This window comes from Pogona vitticeps, chromosome 6 (assembly GCF_051106095.1).
Source record: "Pogona vitticeps strain Pit_001003342236 chromosome 6, PviZW2.1, whole genome shotgun sequence".
In the NCBI taxonomy this organism is placed as follows: domain Eukaryota; kingdom Metazoa; phylum Chordata; class Lepidosauria; order Squamata; family Agamidae; genus Pogona; species Pogona vitticeps.
This window is the reverse complement of record NC_135788.1, coordinates 321,219-337,500: the sequence shown is the minus strand read 5'-3', so window position 1 is coordinate 337,500 and position 16,282 is coordinate 321,219. Positions and strand designations below refer to the sequence as shown.

Below are 16,282 nucleotides of genomic sequence, written 5' to 3'. Positions count from 1 at the left end.
TGGAGCCGGATGGGCCAAACCCGGCCTCACCCCCCTTTGGGGAGCCGGAAGAGGAGAAGGACCTGGGCAAAGCCCTGCGGGTGGAGCGCTTTGAAGAGATTCTGCAAGATGCGCACCCGCGCAACGTGGAGGAGGCCGGCCGGAGCTACAGCGAGGAGGACTTTGAATGTAGGCTGAGGGGCGGGGGGCTGGGAGAGGGGGGAGCTGGCCTGGTCGGGGAGATCTCTTGCTGGGGCGAAGGGCCCGTGCTCAAGTCGGGCAGGAAGGATTTGGGGAGGGGGCACCATGTTGGCAGGGCGTTCTGGAATCGGTCCCATGGTCAGCCTGCTCCAGCTCTTCCGGCTGCGTTCTCGCCTGCCTCTGGCCCTCCGGCCGGCCGGCCGTTTGTTCCCTGGGCTCTTGCCCCAGCCCCCTGGATGGAGGGATGGATGTGGCTGAGCCCCGATCCTGCAGGGCTGGTCTTTGGGGTACTCCCTTTGCCCTTCCCACTCTGGCTGGGTGTGCACAAGGGGGCGAGTGCCCAAGCCCCCCAGGGCCCTCTGACGCCCTGCCCCTTTCCTCCAGACCACCGCCAGTCATCGCACCACATCCATCACCCTCTTTCAAGCCACCTCCCCTCGGATGTTCGGCGGAAAAAGGCGGCCCCCAAAAAGGGCAAGAAGCAGCGGCGCCGGGCCTCGGTCCCCGGGGAGACCCCCACCATCGAGGAGGAGGCCGAAGGGGAGGCCGACGGGGGGGACGATGGGGACGAGGACACCTGCGACACGGAGACGGAGCAGGCCCCCGAGGACACACCGCGGCGCTGCAGCTCCCCGGCAGGTGCTGTCCAGGTGAGTCGCTCCTGGCCGGGAGGGGAGGGGAGGGGTGCGCTGACCTTGGTGGGGCCTGCCGTTGACCTCCCTCCCTCCTGGTGCTCAGTTCTTTCTCCAGGAGGAGGAGGTGGCTGCTCCTGACCGGCGGACTGAGGTGTCGCCCATCTCAACCATGACGCTGAGCTCCCCGACTGACTCTGGGGGGTCCCCACCTGACAGGGGGTCAAAGGCCAGCAGGTGAGCGAAGGGGGGGGTTAAGGGGAAGGGGGATTCCCTGAGCACAGCCTCAGAGAGGGAAGGAGGGTCCCTGACTGTTGAAGGTTGGGGGAGGGGAGATGCCTGCTATGTTGAGGGACAGGTGATGGCAAGTCCTCCCCCCTCCTCGCCTACCCTGGCGGTGCGGGTGGGGGGGTGGAGTGGGTGGCTTAAATGGGGGCGATGGATGTCAGGTCTCCCCGAGGTGAGAGGGGGGTGGCCCTTCTCTGCAGAGGTGGACGAGGGATGTCGGCTGAGGGCCTGCATGGGGGAGAGAGGCAAGCCTCTCTTGCTGAGGCAGGTGCGTGCACTCCCCTGGGCCTCTCTCTCTCTGTGTGTGTGTGTGTGTGTGTGTGTGTGTGTGTGTGTGTGTGTGTGTGTGTGTGTGTGTGTAAGAGAGAGAGAGACAGAGAGAGAGACAGAGAGAGAGAGAGAGACTGTCTTTCTCGCAGCCCAGATGCCGAGGAGGCCCTCGAGGGCACCGAGGGACCCGTCGTGCCCGAGGCAGGCTCTCCTGGGCGCTCCCTCTCAAAGTCCCAGCTTGGGCATCGCAGCTACAACCTCAACGAGCGCCGGCGGATCGGCAGCATGACCGGCGTGGATCAAGCCCGCTACCCCCAGGTGCCCACGGATGAGTCGGAGGCCCAGACCTTGGCCTCCGCTGACCTGGACTACATGAAGAGTGAGTGACGGAGGGGGAGGCCCAAGAGCCCCCCCCGGGTGGGTGGGGTGAGATGGGGGGGCGAGGAGGATGATGGCACAGGCTCTTGCCTGAGTTGCAGTGCCCAAGGGAAAACCAATGGCCAGCTAGAACTCAGTGGCTGGAATGAATCGGCTGCAAGAAAGGGAGCGAGGATGGGCCCCCTCCCCCTCGCCATCTCCCATGAAGGGGCTTCTGGCCTCCAGCCGCCCTCTTGTGGGTCAGCAGCCTGCAGAAGGCTCCGCCACGAATAGCCTCGGCTCACGTCTTGCGCCCTCAAGGCCGTGGCTCCACTTCCAGCTTTCATGCCTGTGCACTGGAACCGGGAATGCCGTGGCATGCTTGGTCTTGGCCACACTGCCTAGCCACATGTCCTGTGTTAGCCTGGCAGTCCTCACGTGGCAGACGTTTTGTGGACTGCTGCTGGACTGTGGAGGAGGAGCAAAACCAGGCATGTCCTCTCCGACGGGCATTGAGCGTTAAGGTGTTCGGGGTGTGGGTGTGGGTGTGTGTCCCAAGGCTGAGTCAGGCCAAAGGGCCATCTGTCCAGTCCAGCCTTCTACTCCTTCAGGAGCCCCCCCCCGATGCCCACTGAGGGGTCCACAAAGAGGACCTGAAATGGACAACAGCTGCCTCTCTGGCGTCCGTTAGTAGCTCTCTGGAGGTGGGGAGGCCGTGGCCAGCGATACGGCCTTCGGGGAGGGGGGCCTGGGGGAGGAGATGGCGCCTGGTGGTGGTGGTGGTGATGGGCAGTTTTGGCTAGCCCTAAGGAGGAGGGGGTGTTTAGCCTCTCGGCTTTTGTCTTCTTCCTCTTTCGGGTGCCTGGAAGGAGGAGCAGGAGGTTCCCCGTGTCATCTCTCACTCAGAGCTCCAAAACTGCCTTTTGAGGTTTTTCTACCCAAGGAATGAATACCCTCTCAGTGGGGCTTGGCCTGATGTTAAGGGGAGGGGAGGGGAGGGGAGGGGAGCAGGGCTCATGGCAGATGCCCAGCGTCCTGCTTCGGTCCCGAGAGGACCTTGGTAGTGGAGCCGACCTCCCAGCTGGGGTTGCCGCTGTGCCACCACTGGCAAGAAAGCGCCAGGAGCCTTGGCTCGTGTTGTGTACTCGTGGGCACGCTCCCTCCCCAAGCCAAGCCCCATCAGAGAAGGGCGCCGGGGGCCAAGGCCATGCACCCCACCCACGCCCGGATGCTTCCCTGCAGGCCACAGGTTTGAGGACGTCCCAGGGGTGCGCAGGCACCTGGTTCGGAAGAGCGCCAAGGGCCAAGTGGTGCACATCGGGAGGGACCGCCGAGAGCCCAGCGCCCGCCCCCAGCGCAAAGTGGACCGGCAGCCCCACGAGGTGAGTAGCCACCAGAGGAGGATGGCCGTGGGGCCCCGCACAGCAGGTGTGGGGCCCTGTCCTGCCCTGGGCTCGGGCTTCCTGGAGGCACCTGGCGGCCCGACCCCGACGCAGGAAGGGGCTCTGCTGGTCTTGAGGGGCCTCGGCCGGCCCCTCCCTCCCTCCCTCCCTCCCTCCCTCCCAGCCGTTGAGGTGGCTTGGCCCTTCCTGGTGCAGGTCTTTGTGGAGCTGAACGAGCTGATGGTGGACAAGAACCAGGAGATGCAGTGGAAGGAGACAGCCCGATGGATCAAGTTTGAGGAGGACGTGGAGGAGGAGACGGATCGCTGGGGAAAGCCCCACGTGGCCTCCCTCTCCTTCCGCAGCCTCCTGGAGCTGCGCCGGACCTTGTCCCATGGTACGCCTAGCCGGAGGGGGGGCGAGGAGGGGCGTCAGGAGAAGGGCCAGGGAGCGGAAGGCAAGCCCTCTTGGTCCGAGGGTGGTCTTCCAGCAGCAGCAGCAGCAGCAGCAGCGGGGGGGGGGAGGGGAGGGGGGCCCGCAGGGGCTGCTGTCATGTGGGGGGGGGGCAGGTCTCTTTGGAAGAGAGGTTTCAGCCACCCTCCCCTCCGCAGGGGCTGTCCTTCTTGACCTGGACCAGAAGACCCTCCCTGGGGTGGCCCACCAGGTTGTGGAGCAGATGATTATTTCGGACCAGATCCGGGCGGAGGATCGGGCCAACGTCTTGCGGGCCTTGCTGCTGAAGCACAGGTGAGGCCCGAGGCGCTCGTCCTTCCGGGTGTTGGGGAGGCCGTCCCATGAGGATAGGGGTTTCCAGGGCAGAGACCACCCCCCACCCCCCTCGAAGGAACGGCTCCCTGCTCCCAGAGTGCCTGCGGACTCAAGAGTTTTGGGGTTTTTTCCCCCCTTTCCCCGGCAGCCACCCCTCGGACGAGAAGGAGTTCTCCTTTCCCCGCAACATCTCGGCCGGCTCGCTGGGCTCTCTGCTCGTCCACCACCACAGTGCCAACCACGTGGCCGAGGGGGCCGAGCCCACCGTTACCGACCCCCTCATAGGCGGCTCCGTGAACGAGCATGAGACGCGGGTGGATGTGGAGAAGGAGGTGAGGCCCTTCGGAGGCTGGGGGAGCGTGGCAGGGCGGCCAGCCCCCCCTTGCGCTCCTTCGCGCGCGTCCCCCCCCCACACGCTCCCTTTTCAAGGTGGGGCTCGGAGGAGGTCCCAGACGGGGCTGAGGCAGGAGGGTGGTGGGCTCTGCACCCCCAGTGGGACGGGGGGGGCGCCAGGCCCTGGCCAAGGCAGCTGGCCCCATTGATCTGTGGGGCTGACCTTCCTCTCCCTCCCACCCCCTCCTTGGCCGTCCCCTGCAGAGGGAGGTCCCGGCGCCAGCCCTCTCGGGGGGCATCATCCGCTCCAAGTCGAAGCACGAGCTGAAGTTGTTGGAGAAGATCCCGGACAACGCGGAGGCCACGGTGGTGCTTGTGGGTAAGGGAAGGGGGGCCCGGAGGGAGGGGAGGGGCATCGGAGCCCCTGGGCTGGCCCGCTGACCCCTCTGTGTCTGCACGCTCCGCTCCGCTCCACCCCCCACCCCCCGCAGGCTCCGTGGAGTTCCTGGACCAGCCGACCATGGCCTTCGTGCGGCTGCAGGAGGCGGTCCAGCTGGACGCGGTGCTGGAGGTCCCCGTTCCGGTGCGCTTCCTCTTCGTGCTGCTGGGGCCGAGCAGCGCCAACATGGACTACCACGAGATCGGGCGCTCCATCTCCACCCTCATGTCCGACAAGGTAGGCTCTGCCCCTCCGGCCTCGCAGGCGGCCCCCAGCGGGGCCTGGGCCTCCCACCGTGCTCTGAATGGGGGGGCTCCTCCCTGTGACAAACCCAGACCTACTGGGATATGCCACAGTTTCACTAAGCTGCCACCAACCATTCCCTATAAGAAGTCACACAGACCAGGGATGGATTTTTAACAAATAAAAGAATAAGGTTTATTTAAACAACACACAGGGAAAATAAAATGATCAGGTGAATAAGATACAGTAACGTGGCTTAGTCTCAATCATACATACACACAGTTTGGTTCACACAGAACACTTAACTTGAAGCACAGACCCTGAACCTATCAGTTCTGGCTAACCATACAGACACCTGAACCTATCAGGTTGGTACTGTCTGACACACAGACTCCCACTCAAGCTTCTTCTCTCAGCTTCTCCAGCTTCTCCTTCTAAACTTCTTCACACAGGCTTCACATATATATACAGTACAGCCCCTCCTCCTGATGTCCCGCCTTCCACTCCCCATAGGCTGGAACTTTCCCTCCAAACCCATGACAGACAGGTAACATCAGTGCTGTATGTAACACCTCCCCTCTTTATAAGTTGTTTTGTAGGGGGAAAGCTAAGGTGCTTTTCACCAAAAAACAACCTGGACCCAAAACAAACAAAAACAGTCATATAATAACATACAATACCATACTTACTTATACTTACACTCTATTAGGCATTTAAACATTTACCATTAACAATACATCAAGTTACCTTTATTCATACAAACCAACATGTTTAATAAACAGACACATTTGACTTTTTGTCATCAAAATATATACATAGTCCATGTTTCTTTCGCCGTCTTCATTCTTCAGGTCTTCTTGACAAGGCGTCAGCAACACAGTTCACTGACCCTCTGACCACCTTCACTTCAAAGTCATAGTCTTGCAAGTTTAAAGCCCACCTCATAAGTTTACTATTGTGGGTTTTCATTGTCTTTAACCATTGCAGTGGTGAATGGTCAGTGCACAGAATAAAATGTCTTCCCCATATGTAAGGCTTGGCCTTCTGGATCGCGTAGACTATGGCCAGGCACTCCTTTTCCACGGTTGCCAAATGTCTCTCACCTTTCTGGAGTTTCCTACTCAGGTAGGACACTGGATGCTGGTCACCATTTTCATCCTCCTGGCAAAGAACTGCTCCTACCCCGCTGTTAGATGCATCGGTGTAGATGATGAACTCCCGGTCGAAGTCTGGAGCACGCAGCACTGGATAGTTGATAAGCGCCTCCTTCAACCTCCGGAACGCCTCCTCACAGTCGCTGGTCCACGGGATGCGGTCATCAGCCTTCTTCCTCGTCAGATCGGTCAGCGGAGCCGCAATCTCGCTAAACCTCGGGATGAACTTTCTGTAGTAGCCCACCAACCCAAGAAATGATTTGACTTTTTTCTTGGTGTTGAGTCTAGGCCAATCACGAACTGCTTCTATCTTGGCCTCTAGGGGTTTGATCACTCCTCCCCCTACTATGTGACCCAAGTATTTTATTTCTGGGCTACCCAGCTGCAGTTTGTTCTCTTTGCAGGGCCTAGGCCAAAGCACTTCCTCCCCTGGGTTAAAGTGCCTCTCCCTGCCTTCCTGGTCATCCCAAGCTTTCTTTCTGACCTTTTGAGCTTGCAGGGTCTCTGCTGCTAGCTCTAGGTTTCTCTTTAGGTCATTCCTTAAAGAGTCTATATATGTCACAACATCTTGTGGGTCATCCTGGGTGATCTGCTCCCAATTTTGTTTGATCACATCAAGGGGCCCTTTCACCCTTCTCCCAAATAAAAGTTCAAACGGACTGAACCCGGTACTGGCTTGTGGCACTGATCGATAAGCAAACAAAAGGGATTGCAGCTTCTGGTCCCAATTGTTTGGATTCTCTGCCAAGTAAGCCCTAATCATGTGCATCAGAGTCCCATTGAACTTCTCAGTTAACCCATTACTTTCAGGATGATAGGCAGTGGTTTCCTTGTGCTTAATTCCACAGATTTGCCATAACCGTTTCATGAGCTTCGATGTGAACGATGCGCCCAAATCTGTGATTATTTCTGAGGCAAATCCCATCCTGGACATATACCCCACCAAGGCATCTGCCACTGTGTTAGTTTCAATGTTAGTCAAGGGAATGGCTTCAGGGTACCTCGTGGCATGGTCCACAATGGTGAGAATGAACCTGTTCCCCTTCTTTGTGGCCTTGGGCAAAGGTCCCACAATATCCACCCCTATGCATTTGAACGGAGTGTCAATCACAGGCAAAGGGCACAACTTTGCTTTGGTCCTGTCGCGGCTATTCCCCTGCCTTTGACACACATCACATTGTTTACAGAACTCCCTGATCTGCTTCCCTATGTCAGGCCAGTAAAAATTCTGTGTGATTCTCTGCTGTGTTTTGTTCACCCCTAAGTGCGCAGCAAACATGTCAGAGTGCCCCCTTTGTAAGATCATGGGGCGATACTTTTCAGGTACCACTAGCTGACTTCGGATCCCATCTCCCCCTTTTGAGATATTCCTCAGGGTCTCTCTATACAAAATCCCCTTTTTCTCTAGAAATCTCACTGGGGTTTCAGGTGTTAGCTGGGCGTCAGTCACCTGTTCAAAACACTTTTGGAGAGTGGCGTCTGCCTTTTGCTCTTGGCCAAATCGGCTGTCTGTGGTTAAGGTTTCCACCACAGCTTCTGAACTCCCCTCTGCTTCCGTCTCTGGCTCATCAGTACCCCCCTGAACTGTCCCCGTGGTGGCTTGTGAACGTGTAATCACTAGCACCTGTTTCACATGTTCAGCCAGGTCATTTCCCACGAGCACGGCTGCTGGCAGAGTCGATGAAATCGCTAGCCGCCAAACTCCCCTCCAGCCTTGAAAGTTCACAGGTACCTCCGCTACTGGCAGTGAGATCACCTGCCCCTCAATCCCTGCCACCTTCATGCTCTCATTTGGGATTATATATTCCCTAGGAATAATATCTGGATGGCAAAGGGTCACCTGGGAACAAGTGTCCCTCAACCCCCGATACTGATGGTCAAGTATTCCTACGTCCACCCTTGCTGTTTCAAACAACTGAGAATCTGTTCTCACGAGCAAGCAGCGCTTGACCTCCACAAGAGGACCATTTTCCTCAGCCTGATCAGCAGATGTAACTGTTCCAGATTGAGTAGCCATGGCAACAGGCTCCCTCAGTGACAAGGAGCTTTGCTCTTTCTGGACACAGAACACAGCTTTTGGCTTGGTTCCACTCGAATCCTGAGGCACAATTCCTTTTAGCTGCTTTAATTTCTCACACTCTTGAGATCAGATGGCCCTTTCCCTGACAGAAATAACATTTTCTGCTATATTTTAAGTCTTTCTCATCTTGTTTTGGTTTTCCCTCCAAAATCTGAGGTCTTTGTTTCATGTCTGAGGGCTTCCCTTCACCATGGGCCCCTCCCCCTTGCTGGCTTTTCCCTGGTCCCTGAGAGTACTTGCTGTAGGTTTCTTTAGGTTTCCCCATCGATTTCCCCTCACCCAAGGGCTTTCTTATTTGGGAAATAAAATCTGCGATCTCGGCTGCTTCTGCCACAGATTTCGGTTTCCTTTCCCTCACCTGGAATTTCAGTTCCCCATGCAGGACTGAATAGAACTGTTCCAGCGCTATCAAGTCTTTGAGCTGCTGAAAGGTCTCTGTCCCCTCCTGAGATAGCCATTTCTCTAGCAGCCTCACCAATTGGGCCCCCACTTGGGTAAAAGTCTGCTCTGCTTTCTTGGTGATTGACCTGAATCTTTGCCTCAGCTGTTCCGCATTTATCCCATGTCTGGCAAACACCAGTTTTTTAAACTCTGCAAAATCTTTCATCAGTTCCTCTGGCATCTCTGCATAGACTTCTGCAAGGCTGCCACTGATTAAAGATCGCATGATGGTCATCTTCTCAGTTTCCCTTACTGAGAAGTCCACAAACGCTCTTTCCACTAGGGAAAAGAACACTTCAGGACAATCTCCCTTGTGGTACACAGGGAATTTCTTCAGGTCAGCTTTAGACAATTGGCCTCCCTCAGAATCCCTATTGTTATTATTGTTCTGGTTCATCAGTTCCAATTTTCTTAATTCAAACGCCATTTTCTCTCTCTCCAATCTTTCTTCTCTTTCCATTCTCTCTATTTCAAATTGCCTTTGTTTCTCTCTTTCCCTTTGCTCCATTTCAAATTGCCTTTCCCTTTCCTCCCTTCTTTCTCTCTCTAATCTTTCCTCCATTTCCCTCACCCTCAGTTCATGCTGTTGGGCTAGGAGTATTTTTCTGAGTTCTGGGTTCTGTTCTCCCGTGCTGTCACCTTGCACTGAGCCAAATTCATCCTCAGAACCTTGGTCAACCTGGGGGTCTTTCACTTCACCCATTTCTGCCATTTGGCTTCGAGTCAAGGGCATAATCCCCCCCCCCCAGAACAGGCTGCTTTCAAAAGTCAAGCCTCAAAATAAAGCGACCACTTTTTTCTTTTTTTCTTTTGCCTCAGAACCAGCTTTCTATAGATTGCTGCTGTTCTTCAGCACTAACTTGCAACAGTTGCAAGCCAGAGTCTACCCCCCTCTGCTAGGCCTCTCAGCAGGCAGGCTAGATCACTGCTACTACACAGTTTTGCCTCAGCTTTTTTCCCGCCAAAACCGGCTGCCTCAGAGCTCCCTAATCTAGTCCCCAGTTGGCACGTTCTTCCACTAGCGCACCTCCCCGTGAGGTACACCTAGAAGATTACCTACGCGCCTCAGATTGTCCCTGACTAGACCCCCCTTGCTCTGGGCACTCTTGCCAAGGCTTTGCTGGACCACTGGACAACTGGACCAGTCGTATCCCACACGCTGGACACCAATCAATGTGACAAACCCAGACCTACTGGGATATGCCACAGTTTCACTAAGCTGCCACCAACCATTCCCTATAAGAAGTCACACAGACCAGGGATGGATTTTTAACAAATAAAAGAATAAGGTTTATTTAAACAACACACAGGGAAAATAAAATGATCAGGTGAATAAGATACAGTAACGTGGCTTAGTCTCAATCATACATACACACAGTTTGGTTCACACAGAACACTTAACTTGAAGCACAGACCCTGAACCTATCAGTTCTGGCTAACCATACAGACACCTGAACCTATCAGGTTGGTACTGACTGACACACAGACTCCCACTCAAGCTTCTTCTCTCAGCTTCTCCAGCTTCTCCTTCTAAACTTCTTCACACAGGCTTCACATATATATACAGTACAGCCCCTCCTCCTGATGTCCCGCCTTCCACTCCCCATAGGCTGGAACTTTCCCTCCAAACCCATGACAGACAGGTAACATCAGTGCTGTATGTAACACTCCCCACCCAGCCTGGACCCTCCCTCAAATCTCAACCCCTCTGGCCCCCCCTTTTCTCCCCCAGCAATTCCACGAGGCCGCCTACCTGGCGGACGACCGGCAGGACCTGCTCACGGCCATCAACGAGTTCCTGGACTGCAGTGTGGTCCTGCCGCCCTCGGAGGTGCAAGGCGAGGAGCTCCTGCGGAGCGTGGCCCACTTCCAGCGGGAGATGCTGCGCCGCCGAGAAGAGCAGGAGCGGCGCCTCCTCCCCGGTGATGCTGCAGAGCCCAAGTCGCCGGAGGAGAAAGGTAGGGGGCAGGGTGGGGCGGGGCGGGCGCCTCCTCCCTCCGTGGCCCTTGCGCTGGAGATGGGCTTGAGCCACAAAAGGGCCAGATCCACCCCGCAGAGGGCCCTGGCTCAGCCACAGCCTCCTGCCCGTGCCTGCCGCCTTCCAGGGGGAACCTCTGAGGATGCGCTGTGAGATTAGAGGGGCCGTGGCGGTTTGGGGGTCTCCTGCTGCTGCTGCATTGGTGGTGGCAGCCCCTTCACTTGTGAGCCATTTAGGGGATTCCCGCTTGGCTGAAGTGAGGAGGCACCGGCTTGGATCAGGAAGGCAAGTGGAAAGAGAGGGCGCTGCTCGTGGAGGGGGGCTCCCTCTGCCCTCGTCCTTTTCGGTCTCCTCCTGTACGATGCTTCTCTCTGCGTCGCTACCGCCACCTCCTCGGCACCCTGTGTCTGACTGGGGTGCAAAACCCAGCCGGGGCTGAGAAATGGCCCTGTTCCATCCGGTTTGTGTGTGGGTGTTTGGGTGGGGAAGGACAGCTCCTGCCCATTGCAGCTTGCCTGCCCCCCTCCCCGGCCGGCCCCACCCTGGGGGATGCCCCGTAATCTCTGTGCTGCGTGTCTGTCTGTCTGCCAGCGCTGCTGAAGCTGAAGGTGTACGAGGAGCAGGACGAAGACCCCCTCCGGCGCACAGGCCGCCCCTTCGGGGGCCTGATCCGTGACGTCGGCCGACGCTACCCCAAGTACCTCAGCGACTTCCGGGATGCCCTGGACCCACAGTGCCTGGCTGCCGTGATCTTCATCTACTTCGCCGCCCTCTCCCCAGCCATCACCTTCGGAGGGCTGCTGGGTGAGTGGGAGGGGGGGCAGCCGGGGGGGGAGGGTGGGACCGGGGGGGCTGGGAGCAGCCCTGCTGTATGCAGAAAGAGCAGCAGGGGAGAGGGGAGGAGGGGTATGTGGAGCTGTTTGTGGGTGACGAGGGAGACCCTGGCGGGGGGGGGTCTCTCTCTCTCTCTCTCTGTGCTGAGCCCGGCGCCTCCTTCCCCCACACCTGCAGGTGAGAAGACACAGGGGCTGATTGGGGTTTCGGAGCTGATCATCTCCACCTCGGTGCAAGGCATCATCTTCTGCCTGCTGGGGGCACAGCCCCTCCTCATCATTGGCTTCTCAGGACCTCTGCTCGTTTTCGAGGAGGCCTTCTTCATGGTGAATTCCGGGGCTCCCGCCTTTTTGAGGGCCCCCCCATGAGGGGGGCTTTCCTCGGGAAGCCGTTTTGTGGCCTCTTGGAGGGAAAGCAATACTTCAGTCTCTGCATTGCCTGGCTTTTTCTGCCGGGAGGGGGGGGGGCTGGTCTAGAAGCTCTGGGGCCGATCGAGGCTCAGGCAGAGAGGGCAGAGAGGGCAGGGGGCTGGCCCCTCTGCAAGGCCCCTTTCGACCTCTCCGGCTGGGAGGGAGGGGAGGGCCCCCCTCCCTACAGGAGGCGCCTCTCCTCCCACCAGGGAGAGGTGGGGACCCAGTGGGGTATGTGCTGCACCCAGAAGGGGTCAGAGGCTGGCGCTACGGGGCCTCTCCTTCCTCATCTCCTCCCCCCCCCCCCAAACACACACACACACTTCTCCTCCTTTTTACCCAGTTCTGCACGTCCCACAACATGGAGTACCTGGTGGGGCGTGTCTGGATCGGGTTCTGGCTGATCCTGATCGTGACCCTCATGGTGGCCTTTGAGGGCAGCTTCCTGGTGCGTTTCGTCTCCCGCTTCACCCAGGAGATCTTTGCCTTCCTCATCTCCCTCATCTTCATCTACGAGACCTTCTACAAGTTGACTAAGGTAAAAAAGTAGTAGAAGAAGAAGAGTCAAAACCAGAGCCCTCTTCGGAGAGCGGCCTCTTTGCCTTCCGCCTCAGCTGGACCGGGAGCACACCACCCCGGTTGGGTCCTGAGCAAACGGTGCTGAGCCCATTCAAGGCCGAGCAAGAGAAGCACGGCTAGGTACTTGGGTCCCGGGCCGGTGGCATTGAGAAGAAGTGCCCACCTTTTGTCCCGGGGGGTGGGGGTGGCACTCGGACCAGGTCACCATGTTTTTATGGGAAATGTTTTTTAAGGTTGCCGCCCAAACTGACAAAGAATAAATTGACCCAGACAAATTGTGGGCCTCTTATCATATATGAAAGAAAGAACAAGTCCCCAATTCCGAAGCACTTACGTTTTTCTGGCTCCTAGGCACACAACCAGCCAACGAGGGAAAATCGCTCTCGCAGCCGAAGAGCTCATGCAGCCTTCCAAGCAATAGGTGGGGGGCTCAGGAATGCGACGTTCATTGAATTTATTGTTTTTAAAGTTGCTTTCAATCCTGGTTTTCATCCTGACAACATTTTAGTTGCTTCTTGGTCCAGTTTTTTCCCAGTGTTTTAAAAACTGTGATTATTTTAATCGTCGTGAGCTGCCTCGAGTCTCCTATGCAATGTTTATACCCAAGATAAAGAAATGAATCATAAGTGCCAAGAAGACGTGGGCTGGGTTGCGAAGCCTCCGCCCGGAAAGCATAGGGGCTGATCCGTGGCTTTGTGGTGGGGTTTCCCTGTGGGTCATCGAAACAAACAATCTCCCTGAACTCTTTTCCTCGGGCAGATTTTCCAGGCCCATCCGCTCAGCGGCTGCTTGAAAGCCAACGGCACCGGCGACGGCCAGGAGGAGGGAGACGCCTCGGGCGCACCGGGGAACGGAACGGCCAGGCAAGCCTCCGAAGTGACCGGCCAGCCCAACACGGCCCTCCTCTCGCTGGTGCTCATGGCCGGGACCTTCTTCATAGCCTTCTTCCTGCGCAAGTTCAAGAACAGCCGCTTCTTCCCTGGCCGGGTGGGTGGCCGGCGGTGACATCCCAGGCGGTGGCCACATGGGGTGGAGGGGCCGGAGGAGGAACTGCCCCTTGCGGGCGCTGGCCTCCTGAGGGGAGCCGGGGTGGGAATGATTCGGCACCTGCCCCAGCAGTCCCTTGGCCAGCCGGGTTCGTAGCACATGGCTGCTGCCCTGAAAGCTCCTCCCAGGGTGGCTGTGGGTCTGCCGGCCCCTTCCCAGATTGTGGGGGGGGGGCAGGGGCCCTGTGGCTGAGCGCCAATCTCTCTCTCTCTCTCTCCGGGCAGGTTCGGCGGGTGATTGGCGACTTTGGGGTGCCCATTGCCATCCTCCTCATGGTGCTGGTGGACTTCAACATCGAGGACACCTACACGCAGGTCAGCGGAGGGCAAGGGGCCTTCTCAGCCGTCGCTTGAGGGTCCCTGGGCTGGGCGGGGCTCTCCGCTCCCCCCCCCCCGTCACCCCTCCAGGACTCGACTCTGCCTTGAGGATGGGCAGGGAGGGGGGAGGAAGGCCTGGAGCAGGAGGGCGAGCCGAGGGACAGGGCTGGGGAGAGAAGGACGGCCATCCTTGGGCCCCGCTCGGAAGGCACCTCTGGGGATCCCTTTTTTGACCCCTGGGCTTTAGAAGGGGGTGGGTGGGGCGAGCGCGTGGGCTGGCAGTGTCCTTTCCCTCCGTCGCTCTGACCTTCGGCCCTTCGACCTGCATGTAGAAGCTGTCCGTGCCCGATGGCTTCTCCGTCACTAACCCTGAGAAGAGGGGCTGGGTCATCAACCCTGTGGGGCAGGAGCACCCCTTCCCGGTCTGGATGATGGTGGCCAGCGGACTCCCGGCGCTGCTGGTCTTTATCCTCATCTTCATGGAGACGCAAATCACAACGTGAGCAACGCCAGGGACCAGCGGGCCGGGTGGGGCCACCCGGCAGCCTTGGCGAAAGGGGTGGAGGGTGCAGAGTGACCGGGGAGCGTTCCTTCATGCCCTGGGGAAGAGGGAGCCTCCTGCCCTTGGTGGGTGGGCGGCGGGGTGGTTGCTGGTGTGACTGACACGTGGTCTGTTGGGGCCCCCCCACCCCCCACCCCACCCCCCACCCCACCCCACCCCCACAGCCTGATCATCAGCAAGAAGGAGCGGAAGCTGCAGAAGGGCTCCGGCTTCCACCTGGACCTGCTGCTGATCGTGGGCATGGGGGGGTTCTGCGCGCTCTTCGGGCTGCCCTGGCTGGCGGCAGCCACCGTGCGCTCGGTCACGCATGCCAACGCGCTCACGGTCATGAGCAAGGCGGTGGCGCCCGGGGACAAGCCCAAGATCCAGGAGGTGAAGGAGCAGCGGGTGACGGGCCTCTTGGTGGCGGCCCTTGTCGGTGAGTCGGGGGCGCGTGGGGGTGTCCGTGTCCCAACAGGGAGGGAGGAGCCCTGGGGAGGTCCCTCCTGCACACCCTTCCTCTGGACCTGGGCCTTGCCTCCCCCCCAGCTGCCCCTGTCCAGCCCGGCTCCTGACCCCTTTGCCGCTCACAACCTCTGGCACCCCGGGGAGGAGGAGAGGCAGGCTGTCACCCCACTGACCATGGCCATGCCTGGATGCCCCCCCCCAGCTCGGGGATCATCCCCGTGGGGGGTGCTTGAGGGAAGGCGTGTGGCAGTGGCCGTGGAGAGGAGGCGGTCCTGCCTCAAGCCCGCTGGGGGCTGCAGGCTTCGGCTCTGAGCTGCCCCTCCTCTCTCGCAGGGCTGTCCATCGTCATCGGGGACCTGCTCCGCAAGATCCCCCTGGCTGTGCTCTTTGGGATCTTCCTCTACATGGGGGTCACCTCGCTGAACGGGATCCAGTTCTACGAGCGCCTCCAGCTGCTGCTCATGCCCCCCAAGCACCACCCGGACATGCCCTACGTCAAGAAGGTCAGAGGCTGCGGGGGGGGGGTTGAGGCGGGGAGCAAGTGTCAGAGAGAAGGTGTCCCAAGGAACTCCTGGGCCGGCCGTTTGGGTGGAGGTGCTTTGCATAGAACAGGCTGAAACAACGTCTGCTTGTTCGGCCAACCGGCTTGGCCGCTTTGGAGAAGACGCAGGGAAAAGGCCAGCCTGGGGTTGAGGCCCGGGGTTGTTGCTGCTGCTGCTGCTGCTGGCGTTTCTGTCCCTGGGGGCTGCCGAGGGTTTGGGAAGCCAGACTGTTTTCCAAAAGTGTGAATGGGGCCCCAGACCCTTCCCCCCCCCCCCACACACACCCCTCCCTGGAAAACATGGGCGTTGGGTCAGGAGTGGAACTCCTTACCCACCCCAAGGCCTCCTGGGAGAAAAGCTGGCCAGTGTAACCAAGGGCAGGCTGCACAGTCCCAGGCCACGCACGCGCGCATGCGCACTCACACACACACAGATCCAGCAGAGGGACAAGGGAAACCACTTCACACCTAGGAAAGCCCAGCAAGCTTCACCAGAAAGCACAAGCGAGTGGAGGGCACACCGTTATGTTCCGTGGGGCCTGTCTGTATGGAGGTGTCTTGGCCTCTCGCTGGAGGGGCTCCTTTCTTGCCTATCCTTGGGGGGTCCACCCCCCTGCGGTGCTGCTGAGAGCCCAGGACGTTAAATGCTTCTCAGGTCTGCCCCCCCCCCCCAATTGCCCTATTTTGACAGGGTCAGCCCTTGCCCACCCTTGGTGCTTTGCGGGGGGGGGGGGCAACCTGTAGGAGAGAGAACCTTTGCCTTGCCCCACCTGCCCAGGCCCTGGCGGCCGGTCCCCTGTGGCCTCCCTCCCGCCGGTGCAGGGGCTGCTTTTCCTTGGCCGAGCCAGAGGTCTTTCCCTGACAAGAGCCCTACAGGAAGAGGGACGGTTCAAGGCGAGGGGGAGGCCAGCAGGCACCGGGCACTCTGGAGCACCCTAGCCCTCTCCCCCCCCCCCCCACCTGGGCAGGTCTGGGCTGGCCGTTCAGGACTCATGCGTTA

General features: G+C 58.9%; 1 protein-coding gene across 6 annotated transcripts in view; it reads left to right on the top strand.

The window, feature by feature from the left end:
- Window positions 1-16,282, top strand: part of SLC4A2 (solute carrier family 4 member 2) — a 45,163-nt gene that overhangs the window by 27,247 nt on the left and 1,634 nt on the right. For all 6 annotated transcript variants that reach the window (XM_073002614.2, XM_073002615.2, XM_073002616.2 and 3 more), the window contains 19 exons: window positions 1-168; window positions 565-830; window positions 919-1,049; window positions 1,520-1,749; window positions 2,970-3,109; window positions 3,326-3,506; window positions 3,721-3,856; window positions 4,026-4,209; window positions 4,475-4,589; window positions 4,702-4,886; window positions 10,300-10,525; window positions 11,137-11,349; window positions 11,557-11,705; window positions 12,133-12,327; window positions 13,128-13,355; window positions 13,640-13,729; window positions 14,065-14,231; window positions 14,459-14,712; window positions 15,075-15,244. The exon at window positions 1-168 is cut by the window's left edge and continues 1 nt beyond it. In XM_073002614.2, coding sequence (XP_072858715.2) covers window positions 1-168; window positions 565-830; window positions 919-1,049; window positions 1,520-1,749; window positions 2,970-3,109; window positions 3,326-3,506; window positions 3,721-3,856; window positions 4,026-4,209; window positions 4,475-4,589; window positions 4,702-4,886; window positions 10,300-10,525; window positions 11,137-11,349; window positions 11,557-11,705; window positions 12,133-12,327; window positions 13,128-13,355; window positions 13,640-13,729; window positions 14,065-14,231; window positions 14,459-14,712; window positions 15,075-15,244 — 3,428 coding nt within the window. The remainder of the gene's footprint in view (window positions 169-564; window positions 831-918; window positions 1,050-1,519; window positions 1,750-2,969; window positions 3,110-3,325; window positions 3,507-3,720; window positions 3,857-4,025; window positions 4,210-4,474; window positions 4,590-4,701; window positions 4,887-10,299; window positions 10,526-11,136; window positions 11,350-11,556; window positions 11,706-12,132; window positions 12,328-13,127; window positions 13,356-13,639; window positions 13,730-14,064; window positions 14,232-14,458; window positions 14,713-15,074; window positions 15,245-16,282) is intronic.